This window comes from Castanea sativa, chromosome 4, assembly GCF_040712315.1.
Source record: "Castanea sativa cultivar Marrone di Chiusa Pesio chromosome 4, ASM4071231v1".
NCBI classification, from domain to species: domain Eukaryota; kingdom Viridiplantae; phylum Streptophyta; class Magnoliopsida; order Fagales; family Fagaceae; genus Castanea; species Castanea sativa.
This window is the reverse complement of record NC_134016.1, coordinates 15,402,191-15,424,731: the sequence shown is the minus strand read 5'-3', so window position 1 is coordinate 15,424,731 and position 22,541 is coordinate 15,402,191. Positions and strand designations below refer to the sequence as shown.

General features: G+C 33.3%; 2 protein-coding genes across 4 annotated transcripts; both read right to left on the bottom strand.

The window, feature by feature from the left end:
* Window positions 1-4,245: 4,245 nt before the first annotated feature.
* On the bottom strand, window positions 4,246-4,824 carry LOC142632500 (uncharacterized). The gene has a single exon (XM_075806887.1). The coding sequence runs from the start codon at window positions 4,822-4,824 to the stop codon at window positions 4,246-4,248; it is 579 nt and encodes a 192-aa protein (XP_075663002.1).
* Window positions 4,825-6,607: 1,783 nt separating this feature from the next.
* On the bottom strand, window positions 6,608-19,356 carry LOC142630205 (uncharacterized). 3 transcript variants are annotated; one of them, XM_075804168.1, is made up of 13 exons: window positions 19,045-19,356; window positions 18,773-18,936; window positions 18,017-18,108; window positions 16,884-16,997; window positions 15,584-15,914; window positions 14,862-15,041; window positions 13,936-14,016; window positions 12,894-13,112; window positions 12,543-12,685; window positions 10,465-10,631; window positions 9,099-9,316; window positions 8,846-8,938; window positions 6,608-7,594 (listed from the first exon to the last, which is right to left on the bottom strand). In XM_075804168.1, exons 1-13 carry the CDS (start codon window positions 19,238-19,240, stop codon window positions 7,397-7,399), a joined length of 2,196 nt encoding a protein of 731 aa, XP_075660283.1. In that variant the 5' UTR covers window positions 19,241-19,356; the 3' UTR covers window positions 6,608-7,396. The 3 variants fall into 3 exon arrangements, with proteins under 3 accessions (XP_075660283.1, XP_075660284.1, XP_075660286.1); XM_075804169.1 differs by having other exon boundaries at window positions 18,773-18,924; XM_075804171.1 differs by having other exon boundaries at window positions 18,773-18,873.
* Between the last annotated feature and the right edge of the window lie 3,185 nt (window positions 19,357-22,541).

The following is a 22,541-nucleotide window of genomic DNA, read 5'->3' as shown; positions in this document are numbered from 1 at the left end:
GAGACTTGAATCCCGACCCCTGCTGCACAAGCACTTATACTTGTAGAGTGACTATCGCACCAAGGGTGTGTGATAGTATTTTATCATAATTCTAACTTTAGCTTAAAACTGTTTTTCAACTTTAAATCATTTATTAAAGCTCTTGAAAATAGGTAAACAATCAATTTTCTCCTCATAAATATAAGGTGTTTTCATTTTTTTGTACGTGACACACACTTTCAATAAAAAAAATAAGTGAGATAAAAATATGGACAAAATTTAGTTACAAAATTGATTGTAGCCTAAGACTACAACCTTACTCAATAAGATAAAAAATTTACTATATATTTTAAAAATCTAACTGTTGAATTGCAGGTTATTTATGCTCTCAATACTCATGTCAAAATTTGTGTCAATCGAATATTATTTACTATATGATATATAAACTTATATTTTATACATAACTTTAAACTACAAAAACTTGCAATTTAAACAATTTATTGATGACATAGCTATTGATCTTTAATTTTCTAGAAAAATTGCAAGCATGGAGGATATAAGAAGAAGATGTAATCTAATGGTGGATTTGTCAAAATTCACCTCCAATAAAAAAATATTGAGTAAGGCTATAGCCTTAAGTTATAACCAATTTTGTAACTAAATTTTGTTCTAAAAATATTAGGTTAGTAGCTTAGATGTACAAACATAACTTTTTTTTCTCTGCTAATATGACTTGTTATGATTTGTGCATAATAAAAATAGTGTTAATGATAAATTTAGGTAGAAGTGATATTGCTCCAATCACAGGAAGCCATGACAGTAGTTGTAAAACAATGATGAAAATGTGTCCCAATCATTACTTTAAGTGTATAAAAGTGCCCCTTAGAGCTGATTTTATAGTATAGGTGAATGCGGTGATCGCCTAAGGCCCCTAAGTAAAAAAAGGTTCTCAAATTTTAACCAATAGTCCAATGAGGTTCTTTCTTTCATTGTAATTGTACCAATTAAACCCAAATATTAGTCAATATATAAAATAATATTTTATCACATGAAAAAAAGAAAAAAAAAGTGCTAGTAGGCAAAAAAGAAAAAATAATATTTTCTCAAGAATCACAATAAATTCTAAGTTACAAGTTATTACTGGCTGTTACTAGTAGGCAAAAAAATAATTTTAATAGTGAGTTCAAATTAGAACCAGTAATAACTTAACATTTCATATTTGTTGTGAAAATGTTGTAAATTTAGTACTTCTAAAAAAATAAAGCAATACACAAAAAATTTCATAATATTTTTCACAACAGTTGAGTTGGTAAAATTTTACTAGTTTTCATCTATATTCACTACTAACATCATTTTTTTTATTTATCACTATCAATCTGCTATATCAATAGAGACGTGAAAAGTTTTATCAAATTTTTTATGTCTATAGACTTTCTAAAAAAAAAAAAAATCTACATTAGTAATATTTCACAATAGTTAGTAATTTTGCATTTACAACAAGAGAATAGAGTTTAAGTCATATTTAAATATGTAAAATGCCTTAATTCAGTGTTTGCCTAAAACCCTCAAATGCATCAAGCCGACCTTGGAACCACTCAATCATTGCCAGCTTTGTTGACCATTCTCCACATTTGCCCTTCTCGTTCTCACATTTTCACAACAACCAAACTGAATGCCAACTAAAATCCATAACAGAAATACAACAATCAACATTCAAAATTTCATCTTCATTAGCCAAGTATATAACTAAAGAAAATGATAACGTTATTATAAGTTTACACTTTTACTACATTGAACTTACAAATTGGTGTGGTAATCAATGTAATTGGTGAGCTTTAACTATCTCATAAATGATATTTGAATGGACTATTTGTAATTGGTGACACATTAGTTTGTATACAGCTCAATGTAATAAAAGTTATACTTGTAGCACTACTCTATAACTAATATCCACATTAGTGCGTTACATACCTTTTATCATTTTGCATAAATGTTTAAATTAACTAGTCACAGACTCACACAATGAGTGAGAATATATAATTATTTTGTAATGTGGTATAATTTATAATTCGTTAGAATTAAAACAATTTCTACAATCTCTACTCTATAGATATATCATTATATTATTTTGGTTGTGTTTGATTGATATTATTTATTTTAAAGTGGTCTATATTCTTCTAATTTGTGTTATAGGGTGTTGAGTTTTCCAATTTTTTTAATGTACAAGTAAATTTCCAAAGTTTCAAATTTATTATTCAAAATTCTTCTTCTATTAAGGAGATTATCAAGATAATCAATACTCATCACAAAATTATAATATTATCTAAACCAAAATTAAAATATAACCAAAGACATAGAAGGTAGACTATAATAATATACTACTCAAAGAATTGGTAGGCACGTTCAAATACATAGCCATGTAGATTTTGTGTTGATATAAACTCAAATTGTTACTTTCAAAATAACTAAGTATTAACCTAAACTGAAATCAAACCAAAGCTATAAGAGGGAGAGAGGGGACTTATGATGGGGAATTAACCTAGAGTAGAGCCACAAAACATACAAAAATTCATTAACCTAAAGTAGAGTTGCAAGAAAGAATAACAAATTCACCAAAACAAGAGAGAAGAGAGAGAAGAGAGAGAGAGAGAGAGAGAGAGAGAGAGAGAATAATTATTCACATATTTATTGCACGTGAAAAATATGTAGAATGAGAAAAAGAATATATAGCAAATTTATAAAAAAGAGTACGAGGAAAAGAAGAGTCAAATTTAAAGGAAGAGCAATGAATAGAGGAAGAGTAATGATAAGGTAGATAAAAGTGAGAAGAAAAGAGATAAAAAAAAAATGGGGGAAAAAAGTTGGAGGAAACATAACAGTTAGGTAAGAATAAAAGGGAGAAGAAGAGTAAAAAATGAGAGAGAGAGTTAAAATAGGTAGATGACCTGGCATAATGAGAGATTAGAAAAATCAACATAGCTTTATATGGAGGCAAACAATAAAGGGGATGCAACAATTAGCAATTCCTATAAGATGAACTCGAAGAATCTCTTCTCTTGCTTATATGGCTTTAGAACATGTAAAATTGGCAAACAATAATTGGAATAACAATATTTTCACATGTATCCACCACTAATATCACTTCATATATTATGCATCAATCACAACAGATTATGTTTGATTATTAAAAAAAAAAAAAAAAAAACACAAACAGACTATGTTAGCAATTGTGAAAATTTTGTAAAAAATGTTGTGTTTTTAGATTGATCTAGCTAGACTTACTGATAGCTTTATCATGATCTGGTATAGCATGCATACAACAAGAACAAGAGGGGGCTTCCTCCAATCTCATACTCCATAATTTTGGATGACAGAGAAATACCATGAGAGGCACTTAAGACTTTTGAATAACCTTACCACTAATATTGGTCTAATACATATCCATACTCTTAATGTTAATCCTGTTTACATTAAAACTTGAAGAAAAAAAGGGAGGGGCATATGAACACATTATTTCTGAATTCTGACTATGACTAGTAAGAATAAATAATATTATTAAGGAAAACAACTCTGATATGTACCCATTTCGTGATAGGAGTATTTGATATAAACGAAGCTTAAGAATTTCTGAACATCTACTGTAAAAAGAAGTGGCACACCATACAAAGGACGACAATAATAAACCCGTCTATTTTCCTTCAATTAATAACAAATATCAACAATATCTAAAAATGTCCTGCTACATGACTTATAAACAAAACAAGGAAGAGAAAAATGAACAAAAATGATTAGATTCTATAAGGTTGTTTTGCGATAGATGGAGACAAAAAAGTGCCTAATACTATTTGAAGATCATCTTCATGATGCAATAAACTTAGGAATTCCATTTTGTTTGAGAATTAATGGTCGTGAGAATTGATGGTCCTCTTGGTTTAAATTGCAGTCCATTTATATCACCAATGACAACGTGGGTGTGGTATAGGCTTCAAGACTCAGGCAGGACCTATAGTATTGAAAGAGCCGTACCTTTAAATAATCTGAGATCATGTTTTTTTTTTTTTTAATATATGTGTAGGTCTTGGAAAATCCCAAAAAAATAAAGACAAAAACAAACATTGTATCAAGAAATGGAATGGCTTCCAAGGTGAAAAGTGCTATCCATTCAAAGTATCTCCTCTTTCAAATCATGATCCATCCTGACGCAACCATATGCATGGAGATATTGACGAGTCCATATATGTATATATATTGCTTACCCATATGGGATCAAGCTGCCATTGATGAGGCCAATGGCATTTCACTCTCATGTGAAGCCACAGACATTTCATTGCTTGACGATGAACTTCTCTTTTTAGGCTTCCTTTCTTCGCTGCCATGATCATCATCGTCGTCCAATGCTAGGATAGCTTCAAATTGAGCACGCCTTCTTGCATCACTTTCTGGAGATCTCACAATTGGGTCTACGGAACCAGCCTCAATGGCCACATTACCAGCTGCATTCACAACATTAGAACCACCACCACCACCACCACCACCACTGCCACCACCTGTAATGCTGCCTCCTTCACGGGCACTACCGCTGACACCAACTCCTCCACCAGCAGCGCTGCCACTCCTAAATCCAAATCTACGGGACATGCATCGATAGCAGCACGTGAACACCCAAAACAACCATGGAAAGGCAACCAATGCCGCCCCAGCGAAGGGAAGCCAAGATGAATAAGATGCATCAGGTTGGATCATGTATAGTATAAGGCAGCCGCCTCCAACCGCGATAGAGATAAATAGAAGGACTGTGATAAGCCATATGAACGTGCTTCCGACCCTTTGATCCGGTGCAGGCATTTGTGTAAATGTAGAAAACCAAAAAAAAGATTTTAACCCTGGACTAAGGATTCGTCTTTTTCATCATCCATTTCCTTTATTGATATTCGTTTGTGTGCGAAGAAGATCAAGATTGGCTTAGGGTTAGACAAGGGTCCACGAGAGATGAATCATCCAGGTTCTGTTGTTGCATTGAGGTCTGAGATGGGATTTTCAGATGGTGGACATATTCAAACGTTTGTTTACGTAAAACATGGATTGTATCAAAATAAACCAATGCCCACAAGCTGTATGAAAATGAGAGAGAGAGGGACAATTGGTGTCGGTTTATAGTTAATTAATGCAAATTGAAAGTTGATGGCTGAATATTTGTGCCGCAAAAAGAACTAAACATGGACTATTACATCCTTACAATCTTATTGAGTTCTTACAGCGCATATAGACTCTAGAACATCGGATGATTTGGACATTTATAGAATTTAGGAAGGTAACCCGGAATGTTCATAGCCTTTACAGCCTTAGTTCCTACATTCTTGGGATAATTGAAGAGAAATGTTATATCCATAACATTTTCACAATAAATCTTAAGTGGTAAATGATTATTGGCTATAATCTAAGTCCACCACTCATAATAATATTTAGAAATTTAATGCTCTGTTTCAGCAATGATATTTTCTAGAAAATGAGTCATTTTTCAAAAAATATGTTCCATAAAACTATCTCATTTTCCTATATTTGGTAACAACCTTAAATGAGTTAAAAAACAATTTCATAACTTCCCTTATATAGTTTGCTGTAAGATAGAGTTGTTTTTCAAATAAAATTAATGAAAAACAATATCTCAAAATAAGTTATATTTTTTATATTGACTAAAGATAGTTTTTTTTTGACTCATTTATTTTAATACTACTAAATACTTAAAAATACGAAAAATTATATTTACATAATATTTTTCATCAAAACAAACATAGGGTAACCCTGTGTTTGTTTTCAATGTTAATTGAAACTTCTGTCATATATGTTAGACCATTACAGATCCCACGGTTCTCGTGTAACGTCCAATAAATTTTACGTACAAATGTGTGTGCGTGGGGAACCACTTATTTGAGATCTAGAACTAAGCAAATCCTTAAAAAATAAAAATAGGAAAATCTACAATCTGCCATATTTTTATACTTCCCGGGCCCTCTACCTTACCTTTTAGAGGTATAGGATAAGAAGCACTAGGTTGCATTTAACTCTTTTTTTTTTTCCTCAAGTACTTGATTAACTTGGTCTTGCTCACTTTTAATTATGTCTCTTCAATTATTATTATTTTTTTCCATTTCATTTTATTTATATTTTTGACAACCAAAATATGCGTCTGGTAGCTATATTTATGCAGCCAAAAAAAAAAAAGGAGAAAGAAAATGCCTCTTAATCAGGCCGATAGTCCAACCAGACTGCATTTGAACCACCCGCTTCCTAATTAAGAGCCAGCTTGGTGGTAGCATTCTAAAATATGCAACTTTTTGGAAAAGCTAAAACAGCTTTCTCAAAAAAGAAAAAGTTTGTTTTTCATCTTTAAACTTTAAAAAGTTTTTTTTTTCCTAAACTTTGTAAATAGTTTTTTCAATAGTTTAGGGATAAAAAGAAAAAAAAAATTTCAATAGTTTAGGAATAAAATTAAAAAAAAACTTTTTTAGCATATAAGGAAAAAAAATATAACAATTTCAATAGTTTAGGGATGAAAGACAAACTTTTTAATAGTTTAAGGACGAAAATGAACTTCTTAAATTTTAAGGATGAAAAACAAACTATTTGCAAAATTTAAGAACCATAGTATTTTACCAAAAAAAAAAAAAAAAGCTGAAACACACTGGGGTAACTTCTACTTTCTAAAAGTTAACATACTTTTGTATAAGCAAAGTTTGTAGCCACTATAAAGAGTTTCACTTAAATCAAGACCTGAATACATACACAGAACAATACTAAACAAAGAGTTCTTCCTAGAGTATAATTGACGTAGTACTCCAAACCAATAAATACAAGTTACCAAACACAAAAATATGATAAAAACTCAAAAAGTCAGGAAAAAAGTCAATATTTATATTAGATGGCTTGCTTTTATTGGTTTGGAATACCACGTAACCCGTATTTTGGAAAACCTAAATAATTCTCCCTAAAACAATACCCATTGATCCAGTGAGACTACAAAACTATGACACAGCAGAAACTTTAAGACAAATTCATTGTTGAAAATATAGATCAAGTGCAGAGAAAATTTTACTCAACTATTGCACTTGCGTCTGAGAGTGGCCCCAAGCTGACCTTCACAACTGTTGCTGTGGTAGTGTGACGAAGATGATCAAAATTCTTGAATTGCATGGGGGCAGAAGTGCATTTGGTTAGTTTTTTAGACTCTGCTGAACAACCCGTCTTTACATAATTACCACCTAGCTTTCCGATAGGTCTCATGATTTTCAGAAGTTGAATTTGACACCCATTTGCCTTGTTATATAATGCTTCTTTGAATTGAGTGGGCTGTAAGTTTGCATTCAACCCAATTAGGAAACTGATACACAGATAATATTAGTAGCCAACCCAGGACATATCAAGAGATGATTGTCTCAGTCAATGGAACTTGGGACAAATGTTGATCTGTATCTGTGATGACTTCTTTCAATCTCTGGTGCTTCCACTGTTGTTGAGCTCTCCTACGATTGACTTCAAGAATAATGAGGAGAGCAGTAATGTCAGCAGGGCTTACCCCACCCACTCTGCTTGCTTGGCCAATGGTTTGTGGCCTGACCTGGAAGTAGGAGAAACCAAAAACAAACAGAAAAATTTGTTATAAAATCCTTCAAAAATAAGTGGTTTGATATGAATGTGGACCGCTAGTGCAAAGAAACACTTTTTTTTTTTGGTTATGTAGTTCAAAAAAATGCATCTTCTAATAGGCACAGAAACAATCCAATACTTCCTCAGTATTGCCAGAGGATTTCCTGAAAAGTACAATACCTAACATATTCAGTACAAAAAAAAAAAAAAAAATTCAGTATCCAAACATAAATGCCTTTCTTATCTCTCTCCCCACCAACCACCAGTAGACTTCTATTATTTTTGGAATCAGACTTAACATGCATGTGCATGTGTACCCACTCACCAATAATTATCTACACATCCAATATATGAATCCTCTGTGGACGCCAGAACCTTGTGGGATCCACAAGTTGTGAGATATAGGATGCATGAGATAACTTCTTGTCCACTCACGCATTTGTTGGAAACTCTCTACTAGGGGTGTTTTTGATGTTCGTTCTTATTATAGGGCCTTACAACCCCAAATCCAGATTCTTTTCCATGGAAACCATTGCGGAAACCAAAAGTGCCTCCAAAGGTTAGTTTTTTTATTTGGATAGCGGCTTTGGGGAAAATTTTAAGCTTTGATAATTTAAGGAGGCAAAAAGTGGCGGTGGTGGATTGGTGTTGTATGTGCAAGAAGAATGGGGAGACCACTGACCACTTACTCCTACGCTGCCTAGTATCTCAAGAGTTGTGGAATATGGTGTGTTCACTATTTGGGATTCAACGGGTCATGCCGTGTAGTGTCGTGGACCTTTTGGCACGATGGTCAAACAAGTTCAACAGACTCAGATCTAAGGTGCTTTGGAGAATGAACCCTCATTGTCTTATGTGGGTCATTTGGAGGGTAAGGAATACACGTACTTCTGACGGGAATGAAAGATCAATTCATGAGTTGAAGCTTCTCTTTTTTCAGACTTTTTTTGATTGGGCAAATGCTACTAGTGTTTTTATTTTTATTTCATTACTTGATATGCTTGATTTTTGTACTTTCATTGTTAGTTTTTTTTTCCCTTTGCTTCTAGCACACAGCCTGTGTGCTTTTTTTCCTTCTGTATTTTCTCTTCCTTTTCCAATGAAGTTATTACTTTTCCAAAAAGAGAAGTCTCTCACAATTTCTGAAAAATCATTTACCTACCAAATCCCAATATGCTACTAAATCCATAGAAGAAAGAAAGAAAAATTCTCCTACACACACCTTGGAGAGTTTCTCACGTGCTTCAAGAGATATAGTTGTCATTGCATAGTAATCCAAGTCCTCTGGAAGTGGTCTATGTTGTTGATGGACCATCTACAAAAAAAAAATTGGACAATGTGACATGATAAAGTAAGTGAACTGGTGAAATTTTCAACATTCAATGCCTAAACATGCAGAAAAAAAAAATGAAATAAGGAAACAAAATGTCTTGAGCTAAGGTGATCCTGAACAAACCACTGTATTTATTATTCACCTGTTGGAGTTGGTTTTGCTGGCGTGTAATGAAGCCTTCATACTTGATATCAATTTCAACACATTCTTTCTCCACTCTAGATAAGAGTTCATTTCCAAGACCATGCTTATCAAGAACTTTATATGGTATGTGTGGCTTCTTGAGAAGACTCTCCAGTGTTGAAGAGTCCTTTACAGGCTGACCAGACAGGCGAGTAACATCAGCAGCCAAATCTCCTCCTGAAATTGGGATTCCATAATAAATCCCCACAGTCAACATATGGCCTAATTTCTTTCACTCCTAAGCCTAACATGTTACCTTGCCTAATGATGATTATCCATGTTAATGTTTCAAATAAAAATTGAAGAATTAAAGCTCAATGGCTGAAACTTGACGCAAAGTAGAATGATGGTAAATCATGTTCTACTCTGCGTCAAGTTTTTAAATCATGAACGATGGTAAACTTGACACAAAATTATCTTTGAATGCAAGTCTTATGATAAGTGCAAAAAAAGCTAGCAGCCGCACTTTTGGTATTCCTATTTAAGATCATCTTGGATCCGAAGTTCAATACCCCTAGATTCCATAGGATGTGAAGTTTATCCCTGTTGTATCAAGTAAGTTATATTCAAGGGTGGAGTAGGTATTCCTATTTAAGAAGATCATATTGGATGAGAAGTTCATACCCCCAGCTTCCATAGAATGCTAAGTATCTCCCCGTTGTCTGAGTAAGATTCATTTGAGGGTGGAATACACTGGCACTTCATCAGTAACAAATGAAAGCTCAAAGTTTTGGCCCCCCTGCTTTGTGTTGGTTATTTGTTTGAAGAAAAAATAGCGAGGGACGAAAGAGAACATTAACGTAGCTGACTCTTATTTAACAATTTTGTTGGTACCAGAGCTACTTGTACAACAAATGCAACAAATATTAGAACAAGTATTTTTATTTTGTACATGAATCTTGTAAAGGGATTTTAAGTAGTTTCCTTGCTTTAAACTATGGGTTTTGTTCCCTTCTATCTTCTGCTGGAAGACATCCGCAATTATCCACCAACCCAAATAAAAATGAGGCTTTGTTTGGTTATAATGTTAAAAAAAAAAATCAGAGAATTAATTTATCCTTCTTTCTATATGGTTATGTAGAGAAAATGGGAACATAAAAAAGAAGAAAAGATAATTTTGTAGCTTTTTGGTTCCTATTACCAAATTTGGAGAGAATATTGGTGGGACCAAGTGGAAAATTTAGTTATACTTTTCCTTCTTTCTTTTATTTTCTCTTTTCTAATATGAACCGAATAATAGAAATAAGATTTTTAAACTTTCCCTTCTTTTCTTTTATCAATGGCACACCAAACATACTAGAAGAAAAAAGAATAAAGATTCAAACCTGAAATCCTGACAGTTTTTAATCGCTTCTTTTCCTCTGAAATGCGAGCTTGCTTATCCTGGTATAGTTTCCAGCGTCTATCATCAATCAACCCAATTTCATGTCCCAAAGGTGTGAGACGACTATCAGCATTATCAGATCGAAGTACTAATCGGTGTTCTGAGCGGCTAAGAGGATTAAAAAAAAAAGTTATTATAATAAAATTTTCACAAATATAACAATGCACATACAGTCTCACGAACTAGTTGCAGTTCAAAAATAAAAAATCATGTCAGGCACATGCAAGGTCAACATGTTCTGAGTAAGCATTCTACACTAATTTTTCTGTAATGTGACATTGTTGTATATTATTTCTGAAGTCTCAAGATGCATCACGACATTCTGTTTTAGGAGACTTCTAGTCCCCTTATCCACAAGAAAAGTTACAGATTCTAAAATGGCATGTGACATGACAGCACATTTTAGAGTGGTATTTGGCATTGCTCTAGGAAGTCAAGCTTTAGCTTTAGAGCTTTAATTGTAGAAATTCTGCAATAAATAGCTTTAGCTGAAAAGTGTTATAGCATTTAGAGTGTTTGACAAACTACAATGATAAAGTGCTCTGAAGTTGTTACTCCTGTTTGGTAACCAAATTGATAAAAAAAAACTTTTATATATGAGAAATTACAAAAGAGCTTTATATTTTCATACTTGAGCCCAAATAATTCAATTAATGATCAATTTTTTATAATTATTATTAGAGCTCTCTAAAAATGGGTGAGCATTGAGTGTCACTTTGAAAAAAAAATATGGGCAATTATATCAATTCATCATTTCTAACAAAAACTGGAGTAGTACCCTAAAAACCTTTAGCAGAATTGCCAAACGTGTGGCATGTTTTGCTACAGAGCATTAAGGATCCCTTATAAACACACTAGCAGACGAGCCTCATTCTGGGCACGCAAGGACTTGCATTTACATGGTAATACACAACCATCTTCCCTTCAATCAATTTGTCAATTTTCTTAGATATGATCAGTAGAAAAGATCCATGATATGTCCACATAGGATTGAACCTATGACATTGACCTCCATGCCTTACAAGGGGAGAAGATGTCACTAGGTCCAAAAATTGTTGGCCTGTAACTTGATAGTTAATACTGCCTTAAAACCATAAAAAGCACCAATTTTTCGTTTAATTTTGATGTTGGAAACATTTCATTAGATAAATGGTCTGTTAAACAGAATCAGGACTATCACATTCCAAATTGCTTAAAAGGTTACTAGCCTTGAGCATGCTCTACCTGTGTGATCAAGGGTCTCTCCCTCTCTTTTCTTCCAAGAATAAAAAGACACAAAAAAAGAAGTAGAATAATAAGTTTGCAATACAAAGAGAGGACAACTGAAGAATATGATAACCACCCAAGAATAAGTAGGGGAAATTAAACCATGCATAAAAAAACCACTCGCAAACGCAATCAATCACACTCCTAATAGAGATAGGGTGCTGATTTTAAGGAAAATGAGGTAGAGCTCCATTCTAAGTAATTTCAATTGTCTTTTAAAAAAAATTTACTTAATAACTTTATTAACCTTGGTTTTTCTGATTTCTTTCTCATTTTTAATTTTTTGCTAGGACTAATGTTAAATAAACGTTAGGTTTTTTTTTTTTAAATTTAATTTTTATAAATTCACTTATTATAACAATCCAAGGTGGGTATTTGAATCCTAGTTCTCCTTGTAAAGGAAATCGAGCAATGTCATTGAGCTATAAGACTCTTGGCAAATGCTAGGGGTATTTTGGAGAGTACAGAATAGTGGATACCAAAAAATCTTATTCTAATCATATAACAGCTAACAATCTTGATGCAAATAAACAGAGAAATGTAAGAGCTTATGAGGAACACAGTTCAAGCAAATGAAATTTTTTTTCTTGTTATTTGATAATTCCAAATAACCAACCCCAAATAATAATTATTAAGTTTTCTTCTCATGAGCAATTACTATCTTATAAATAGATGTCCAAAGATAAAACCAATAAATAAACATAGAAAATAGTCATACCTATAATTTGATACAAGAAATTTTGAGCTAATTACCTTGTCAACATTCGATAAGGCTCCCGAAGATCTTTAGTAACCAGATCATCAATCAGTGTCCCTATGTAGCTGCTCTCCCTTTCAAGAACAATGAGGGGCTTACCATCTGAGTGTCTGGCAGCATTGATACCAGAAATGATGCCCTACAGAAAGGAGAAAAAAAGAAAGGTGGCTTGTTAGATAATGTAAATATCAATATGGCCACATAGCATAAAGTTCTTTCTCCACCAAGGCAAAACCAATTAGATGCTATCTTTTCATGTGCCTAAGAGTACAGAATAATCAAAAAGTTCACCAGATAATGTTTCTTGCAAACTTCAGAAGTACAAAGGTTACTCCAAAAGATATTACCTGTGCTGCAGCCTCTTCATAGCCAGTGGTTCCATTTATCTGACCAGAGAAGAAAAGTCCATCAATTTTCTTTGTCATAAGAGACCTAGAACATTGATGAGCAGGCAGAAAATCATATTCTACAGCATAAGCAGGTCTTAGCATTGAACAGTTTTCAAGTCCTGGCAAAGTTCTTAAGAGTGGTAACTGTAGTCTCTCTGGTAAACCAGTTGAGAAACCCTGTAAAAGAAAAAAAGACCAGTTAAGGGGAAAATGTTTTTTAGATGCTTTTGTACAATAAATAAAGTAAAAAGGTTTACAAGAAATCCACTTTAAGACTCATTTAACAGATATTTGGCTAGACTAGAAGACAGTTGAGTTCAACCGTAAAAAGGCAGATAATGCAACAAGATGGATCTGGTCAATGCCAAGAAAATTCTTTAATAATAAATTCCCATAAACACAAAGCAGACTACCAGAATACATGATAAGAATACCTCCTTTATGCCTTTTTTTTAATTATTTTTTTTTTAAAAATTTTTTAACAGGTGATATTAACTTTATTAGAAGATGAGGAAATTTATATACTTACAAGCAGCATATATAGACTTACTTTAAATAATTACAAGCTAACATTCAAATAATCAATAAAGTCTACAAAGGAAGGGATATTAACACTGCCAAAACCAGTAGACTACTCATACAAAGACAGCAAAAATCAAGATTTTAGCTCAAGAATTGACAACTCAATGCCACTAAACGTGTGGTTTCTTATCTTTCTCCATATTGTCCATAAAAGCAAAGTGGAGTGGCTATCCTAGTAAATCTTCTTCTATGCCTTCCAAAGAGACTTTTCCAAGTGAAGTACACCTCAACCACTTACTGAGGTACTACCCATTGAACCCTGAAAAAGACATAACTCTCTAGCAACCAGGCACACATGCACACAGTTATACACACATCACAACCACTTACTGGGGCACACCTCAACCACACACACACCTTTCCATCTAAGCAATAGCCAATATTTAAAAAAAAAAAAAAAAGTTATGTGTTGGCGCACCTGGACATAAAGCTCTGGCACATTTCGGCCCTCTGGTTCAAGAAATATTTGATGTGACTCCTTGTCTTGAAACCTCACAATCTAACATATATTTGAAAAAAGAAAGAGCAAAGTGAATTTCATCAGCAAATATTCCATATTTACTAGAAAAATGGAGGAGCGATATCATATTGAATACAAGTTTTAGGTCATGGAAGGCCATAAGAGACTCTTGACATTATAAAAAACATTAGTCTCTGCTTGTAGCTTTTTTTAGCACCTAGAGTCTGTGCTCCCAACTGCACCAAAACAGTTGGGAGAAGGACTTCTTCTTCACTAATATTTATAACATAAATTGCAGAAACAAACAGTGAGATTTTTCATATGAAAAACTCTGGTATTTTGAAACTATATTCAAAATATTGTCATAAATGAGATGGCAAGTAAAAGTTTAATAAATATTAATATCCCTATATTAATTTGCTTTTTATGCGGAAACTAACAAAAATTGTACAGAATTTGGGAATATACCAATCAAAAGTTGTATCAGAAAATAGTGCAATAAGTAGAACGTGTCTATCTTAACAGTTCTTGTCACTTGGTGAAACCAAATCCAAATACAATAAAGAAATCATATTTTTATTAACTCATATAATGGGATCTGGAACCAAAAAAAAAAGTTAACTCTAATTAAAAACAATGTATCATACAAAACACCAAATGCAATAGATACATACTCGCAGTGACAATTGAAAGGGATATTTTTCAGTTGATAATCATAAGAAAATGCATAGATAAAGTGTTCTATTCCACAGCATTTGAAGCTGCCAATCATTCTTTTTCTTAAGAAGATAAGTTAGAACATGAAGTGAACAACGAAAATGGGGTATTATAAAACAAGAATTTTTTATGCAAGAAAATGTTATTACATAAACTATCAAGCTCACCTTATCTTCAATGGAAGGGCAGTATCTGGGTCCCTTAGCTTCAACCCATCCTCCATAAGTGGGAGTTTCATGCAAATTCTCTTTGATTAGCTGGTGAGTGCTCTTTGTCGTACGTGTTAGATAGCAGCACATTTGCTCCCTCTCAATATGGAAATCAGAATCAAAGCTAAACCAGCTGACCTGTTAATTATTAACTCACATTAAATACATAGGAATTAAGCAGATTCATCACTCATTGCTATTTAAAAGAAAAGGAAAACACGTAAGATATTCGTCATCTCATATGCAACAACAAGAAGAACAACAACCAAGCCTTAGTCCTAAATTTTTGGGGTTTGCTATGGATCCTCAATAGAATAGTCATGGTTGGCCACATTAATCATCTCATATGATAGATCTAAATTCCTAGGATCTATTAATATGCAGAATACTGCATCATGACCTCAAGCTCAGTTAGAGGTAGACTGCCTAGTAAAGGAAACATCCTTGATCCTGCCCAGGCAGTGACAGGGTAATAGAGTTATCATTCTATCCAATTACCTGGCACCCTTACCTACATTAACTTGGGCATTGTATTGGAAAAACATCTTTAGATGTAATATGATTGTACATCAACTATGCACTTATGATCTGTTTGCAGAAAGAGGCTTGTGGAGCATGATCTGGAAACTTGCACCAAGCATAATTTAATCTACTGAACATATGGAAGTAAAAGGAAGTACCTCTTCATCTCCATGCTGAGGTTCCAATCCAGAAAAGTCTACAGTACGACAATCCACACGTGCTGGAGTTCCAGTCTTTAACCGATCAGTTTCAAATCCAAGGTGCTGCAAGTTCTCGGTAAGTCCCTGTGATGCTGACTCACCAGCTCTTCCAGCAGGCATAGAAGTCCTACCAACCCAAATTTTCCCACTCATAAAAGTGCCCGTTGTCAGAATAACAGAACGAGCATAGAAGTCCATCCCAAAAAATGTGCGGACACCTTCCACGTTGTCATTCTTTCCTAATAAGATATCTGTCACCATTGCCTCTCTAATAGAAAGGTTTGGAGCACTGGTAAAGAAAGCAAATCAGAACAGTTACCAAAGGGAAGTGAACACACATCCCCACAAATATACGCAACCAAGTGCAAGAGTATGCAAATAAAATTGGGCAGGAAAATAGGTAAGTAAGTTTAGGGTTTTAAAGAAGATAAAAAAGGCAAAAGAGATTCTCTAGTTATTATGGCAAGCAAGATCATCTCACACTTCTGTCCGTTGCAGGGTAAAACAAGTTAGAGCTAGTTTTCAAAGTTCTTCCAAAAGAAAATAAAAAGAACTGGAGAATTGTTGTACACAATATTCCAGGTGAAAAGTAACATCTTGGAGCAAATTATGAGAATAGATCACAAATTGAAACTCAAGTGGCTCTAGATCATCAAAGCTGATTTTTTTCCCCTTTTGATTGGTAAATTACGCATGCACCGAATGGGTCCACAACCTCACCCTCCACCTAGTACTTGCAAGGGGAGGAAGTGCCAATTGAGCTAGAGCACATTGGCATCAAAGCTGAATACATATTATAAATAATGAGCTTTGTTAGATGAAGAAATGCACCAAGTTCAAGGGGCGTATACTAGGTGTACAACTCACAAGTTCCAAGATTACAATGATTAAACAAATCTAATAAGTTCAAGGAAGAAAAAACATTTTGACATAGTCATCTATTCAAATAGGGATCTAAAGAACAGAGATTTCAGGTCTAAAACTATCCTTTCACACCCCTCAAAGTTCCTAGCATTTCGTTCCTGCCAAAGGCACCACATCAAGCAATGAGGGATGGCCTTCCAGATTTCACCGTTCAAGGCTTGCGTGGTTGACTAAACAATCAAGATGGACCTCAAAATCAGTCACATATGGTAACATGAAGGAGATTGTTCATGCCAAAAGCTAATTTTTTTAGACCATTACATATAAGCATCACCTTAGCAACAAAATAGACATTAGAAAGAATACTGCACAAAAACTAAACATATGCACTTGCCTTTCCACTATGTTTCTCATTTTCATAGCATACTCCCTTTTATCAGTTTGAGCACGCAATGCTCTAACTGCAGGACCTCTAGAGGAATTGAGAACACGCTTTTGTAAATAGCACCTGAGTATAAAAATAAAAAGTGAAGGTTAGTACCAAATGATACAATCCAAGAATGTATTTCTCATTGATATCAAAATGGCGTAGAAAAAAAAATCCTAATTCCCTTGACACACATTAATGCACAAACCTCAAAGAGATAAACGGGGAATATAACAATGAAAAGAATTTCAGATATTACCAACTAATGTGGAAAAAAATCAACAACAAAAACAAGAATGAGAAGGTATCAATGTACATTTCACCAAGTAAAAATTATAGCTGGACAGATGACCTGATTAAATCCACGGCCAGATTCTGAATGAAATTTTATAACAAGAACAAAAGATCATGGTTGTCAATATACAAGGTCGTACCTAGTGCATAAAGCTCCTAATTTTGTGGGGCTTGGAGAGGTGATTGGTAGGCAACCGTACACCTTTTTTTTTTTGGAGAGGCTGATTTCAAGGCTCGAACTTACGACCTTCTGCTTTGGGTGGAGGGAAACTTGCCATCGCACCAAGTTCAAAAACCTGGCTGAATTTGGAATATTTTAATCGAACGCTAACCTTAGTATTGATTTATTATCACTTGTTTAAAAGGCTTGAATTTGAACTATACTTGCAACTCCACAGTTATCAAAGCAAACTACTTCTCTTCCTTTCTTACTCATCCATTCTTAAAATTCCATTGTCCACCTTTACACGCGTAGAATTTGGCCTCTCACTGAAAATATGGGTTTTCAAAAAGATTTTGTTCCAACTTATGTTTAATAATTTCTTTTTTACATTTTTCAATCCACCTTAAGCTTAACTTCATAATGGTCTTCCTAAAGACCAAAGTTTAACATTAAAAAAAAAAAATATATATATATATATATTCACTAATCAATGAAGTATATATTACTAGAAGGAATAATGAAAACAGGGTATTCATAGGTAAAATGTAACTCTATTTACACAAACAATGGCAAGCAACAATTGCACTCTCCCACATGTCACTGGCCAAAGTACATTCAAACAAATGTAGGAAACATACATTACCTATCAGCAAGCTTCCCAATTTCACCACCGAGTGCATCCACTTCATGCACAAGTTGTGATTTTGCAGGTCCTCCTACTGCTGGATTGCAAGGCTGCATCAAACTTCTCAATCAAAAATTCTTTCTATAGCCTTGACATAAGACTCTTAGGATTTAAAGACATTTTTTGTGCATTTTATATGTGTGCATGCATGCATGCGTCCATGTGTGTGTTGAGGAGAGAGAGAGAGCTGTGGTAGCAATGGCTGAGTTTCAAACTGAAAGAGTTACCTTGCATCATAACAGTTTGTCCATTTTTTTCATTAGTGAGTTAAATATGCACTCAGTGAGTTTTGAACCCACATCCTCACTCTTCACCTAGAAGACTTACGTAGATAAATTCATTTCAGAAATTCTATCTCATGTATCTAAACTTAAACTTCTCAAAATTAAGTCTTGAACCTTGGTGCCTAAAACACATCTTTAAAAATTATAAATTTGTCAATTTCACTACCTAGCTACAACAACAACAACCAAGCCTTAATCCCAATTTTTTTTGGGTTGGCTACATGCATGCTTTTTCAACATCCTAATCTAAAGAAAACTATACTCTCTTTTACTTCCTTAATTGACATGTCCATTTTTCACTCCCTAACTCCTTAACGGAAAATCTTCAAACTGAAAACAACAATTTTTGGAACCATAGGAGGCAGTAATATAATTCCTTATATTCGATACTTATATGAAACAGTACAACTAAATTGTCTGAAATGTAAACCTGCCAAGCAATTCGATCAATATTTAGTGTGAGTAGAAGAGTTTTAGCCCCTAAACGAGCAGAAGCAAGTGCAGCTTCACACCCAGCATGTCCTCCTCCAACTACAATCACATCAAACCTTTCATCAACTGCTCCAACATTACTCTTCCAATCTGCAAAACCCACTTACCACTACTTCTCTCAGCAACCAAAACCAAGCATATATCTGAAATATCCGCATTGCCACAAACATGTTTGATAAAATGCCTCAAAGAAAGCAACTGTACTTATACCTCCAGAGTCCGAAGTTGCGGAGACGGAGAAGCAGCGGCGGGAGAAGTGGCAGCTGAAGAAAAGGGAGCGGTGGCGAAGCTTACGGCGAAAGGAGAGGACGTGAGGCTTCGGAAGATGAAGATGACGAAGAATTGGAGAAGAGAAAGGGAAGTGGCGAGCAAGGTGGGAAAGATGAAATGTGAGTGTCGCTGCCATTGTGAAAAAGAAAAGAGGCTAAAACTGTGTGTACGGATGAGTTGTGAAGGTCATGGATAGATGGCTAAGTGGAGGATGGACCAGCGGTGAGCTTAGCGGAAGCACCAGAACAATATTTTATCCGTTGTAAACACTATATAAGACTTAGGTCGTGTTTGGTGTCTCTTCTCAAAATGCTTTTCCGCATTAGGGTAAAATACATATAGCAACCTAAGGTTTGAGTAAATGTTAAAATGGTCAAAAGCATTTCAAAAACAACTCGTTTGGTCCCTAAATCATATGTTCTTGGAAATGAAATTGTCATATTTAACCTATGGTTTAGGGACTATATGGGTTATTTCTAAAATGTCTCGGACTTATTGGCATTAGCCCAAACTTTTGGTACACTTTAACCCTTTTTATTTTTATATAGAGATGAGTTTAAGTTACACCTGGTGTAACTCTTATAAACTTACACCTTTTTTACACCGTAGATTTCTAAGAGATCTAACGGTTAAAAAAACATCATTAAATGCTATTGTTTTCCACCTTACTACCTAATTAATACTACCATTTTCTCTCTCTTTCTCTCTCTCTCCTTATTTATTGCTTTCCACTACATAATATTTTCTTCCACTATATAATATTTTCTTCAAAGATTGGAGTCTCTTACACGGTTATTCTCTTTATAGTTTAAGTTTTATTCTCTATGTAGTTTAAGCTTTTAAAAATCTTATTTAGGTGGACTAGATAGCAACTATCATGCTACGGAAACTTTTTTTTTAGTTGATCAAGCACAAATTCAAAAACTAAGTGGAGTATTCAAATCCACTTCTTCACATGGGGATTAATTAGAGAGTGCCACCGAGCTAAAATTCATGGTCATGATGGTGTGATGTATATAACTTGGTTATTAACTTAACTTTTTTTTCTTTCGAAATCAAAGATTATAAATGATGAACTGTGGTCAATAAATTGTCAAACCATATATATGCATTTTTAAGCTACTTTCTTCGGGCAGTAATTTGTTTTAACCATATATATGCATTTTTAACCCTTCTCCTTGGTATTCACTTTAGGCCTAGAGTCTAAACATAAACCAGAGAAAAAAAAAGAAAAAAAAAAAAGAGCATCAATGGATTTTTTTCACTATTTCAATATTTTTATACTTGGTCTTAATCTTTGTGGGCTTCCATGGTTTCGTACAGGGATGGCTACTTACAGAAAAGAAACCTGACCCAAAAGATATTGTTGAGAGCTCGTTGGTTGGTCTCTCAGAATTTCTGGGGAGTCTTAAAGTATTGCTGCTAGAGCTAAATTATCAACATTACAAGATTAATTAGTGATTTCAATAGGTGTGTATATATTATTTAAATATTATTATCAACACTACAAAAAGATGACAACTAAAGTAATATTATTTAAATATTTTAAATCATAGTTTTTTTATTAGATAAATTAAGGATTGTCCATTAGATAATGATAACAGTGGAAAGAAATAAATAAGGAGAGAGAGAGAGAGAGAGAGAGAGAGAGAGAGAGAAAATGCTAGTATTAATTAGGTAACAAGGTGAAAAACAATAGCATTTAATGATGTTTTTTTAGCAATTAGATTTCTTAGAAATCTACGATGTAAAAAAGGTGTAAGTTTATAAGAGTTACACCAAGTGTAACTTGAACCAATCTCTAAATATATATATATATATATATATATATATATATATATATATATATAAGAGATGAGTTCAAGTTACACCTAGTGTAATTCTAAAGAGTTACACATTTTTTAAACCATTAGATGTAAGTAGATCTAACGGTTAAAAAAAGACCCTCATTAATGCTAATATTCTAATTGATTTCATTTATTATTCCTTATTTAATACATTCCATACTTGTTTTTAAACCCAAAAAAACTATATGTTCTCTTTCTCTCTCTCTGCCAATTAAGATGGAAGATGCCATGTATTTGTGACTGCCACCAAGGTTCCCAAGAAGGATTACATTGGTAAATATGCTTGATCGTGCTGACTTCTAATACCATCCCAATTTTGTTATGAACCACATTGTTTCTGATTAAATGGAGAGAGAGAGAGAGAGAGAGAGAGAGAGAGAGAGAGAGAGAGAGAGAGAGAGAGAGAGAGAGAGAGAGAGAGAGAGAGTATAGTTTTTTTTTTTTGTTTAAAAACAAGTATAGTGCAAGAAGAAAGATGTGAGAGAGGATGAGAGGAAGAAGATGATGATGTGGCGAATAGTGAATAGTTAATGCTATAGTTTTTTTTTCTTTAATAAGAGGAGTTAATGCCTAAATCACTAATTTCTAGGAAGTAATAATGACATTACTATGAGTGTTTTTTGACCCTTAAATCTAATAGTAATCAATGGTCCAAAAAATGTGTAACTTTTGTGAAGTTACACCAGGTGTAACTTGAACCCATCTCATATATATATATATATATATATATATATATATATATTTGATACTTGCCTCTTGGAATTGAAATTGTCATATTTAACATATGGTTAGGGACCGTATGGGTTATTTTTAACCTTTAGTGTACTTTTACCCTTATTTATTTATTTATTTTTATATAGATAATTTCAAGTTATGGTGTTCACTCCATGATAATTGATTGCTTTTTTTTTTTTTACCATTATGCCCAGTATAATTTTAAGTAATATTAAATTACTTGATATTTTTTATTGGATGCGAATTTTGACAAATTTATAATTAGATTACATTTATTTTTATACCCACATGTGTGCAAAATTTCTAAATAATTAGAGAATAATAACTATGTTATCTATCAAATATTTCAATTTCAAGTTTTTGCATTTTATAACTACGCAAAAAAAGATGAATTTTTGGATTATATAGTATATATATCCAATGAACACGAAATTTGACATGCATACTAAGAACATTATAAATTAAAATTTTAATTCAATAAATAATTATTAAGTAGTGTAAAATTACTTAACTCTTTTATATATATGTATACGTATATATCATGAGCTTATTCACACACACATTTTTGTATTTGATCTTAGCTAGTTTAATAGTCGAGGCTACATTGGGCTCAGACTTAGCTCATTTGCTTAATAAAAGAAAATAAATAAGCATATTCCAAAACTGAGCCTAAACTGCCACAAAACAACTTAATTCATTTTCCGTTATACTAAAATACGAAATGCATTTTTCTTTATAAAATGTAAAATGCACTCAAATAAAAGTTACCAAACAAGCCTTAATGAGTGATGTTGGATGTCCTCAGTTTCATTGGCTTATTTTGTTTTGAAATTTATTGAGTAAAAGTAGAATTAT

Excerpts from the sequence above, each read along its gene's own strand:
- LOC142630205 (XM_075804168.1), bottom strand. The coding sequence starts at position 19,240 with ATGGCAGCGACACTCACATTTCATCTTTCCCACCTTGCTCGCCACTTC. Across the intron at positions 10,632-12,542 it reads CCTTATCGAATGTTGACAAG|CCGCTCAGAACACCGATTAG; the intron begins GTAATTAGCTCA and ends TAATCCTCTTAG. Across the intron at positions 8,939-9,098 it reads AGCAAAACCAACTCCAACAG|ATGGTCCATCAACAACATAG; the intron begins GTGAATAATAAA and ends TTTTTTTTGTAG.
- LOC142632500 (XM_075806887.1), bottom strand. The coding sequence starts at position 4,824 with ATGCCTGCACCGGATCAAAGGGTCGGAAGCACGTTCATATGGCTTATC.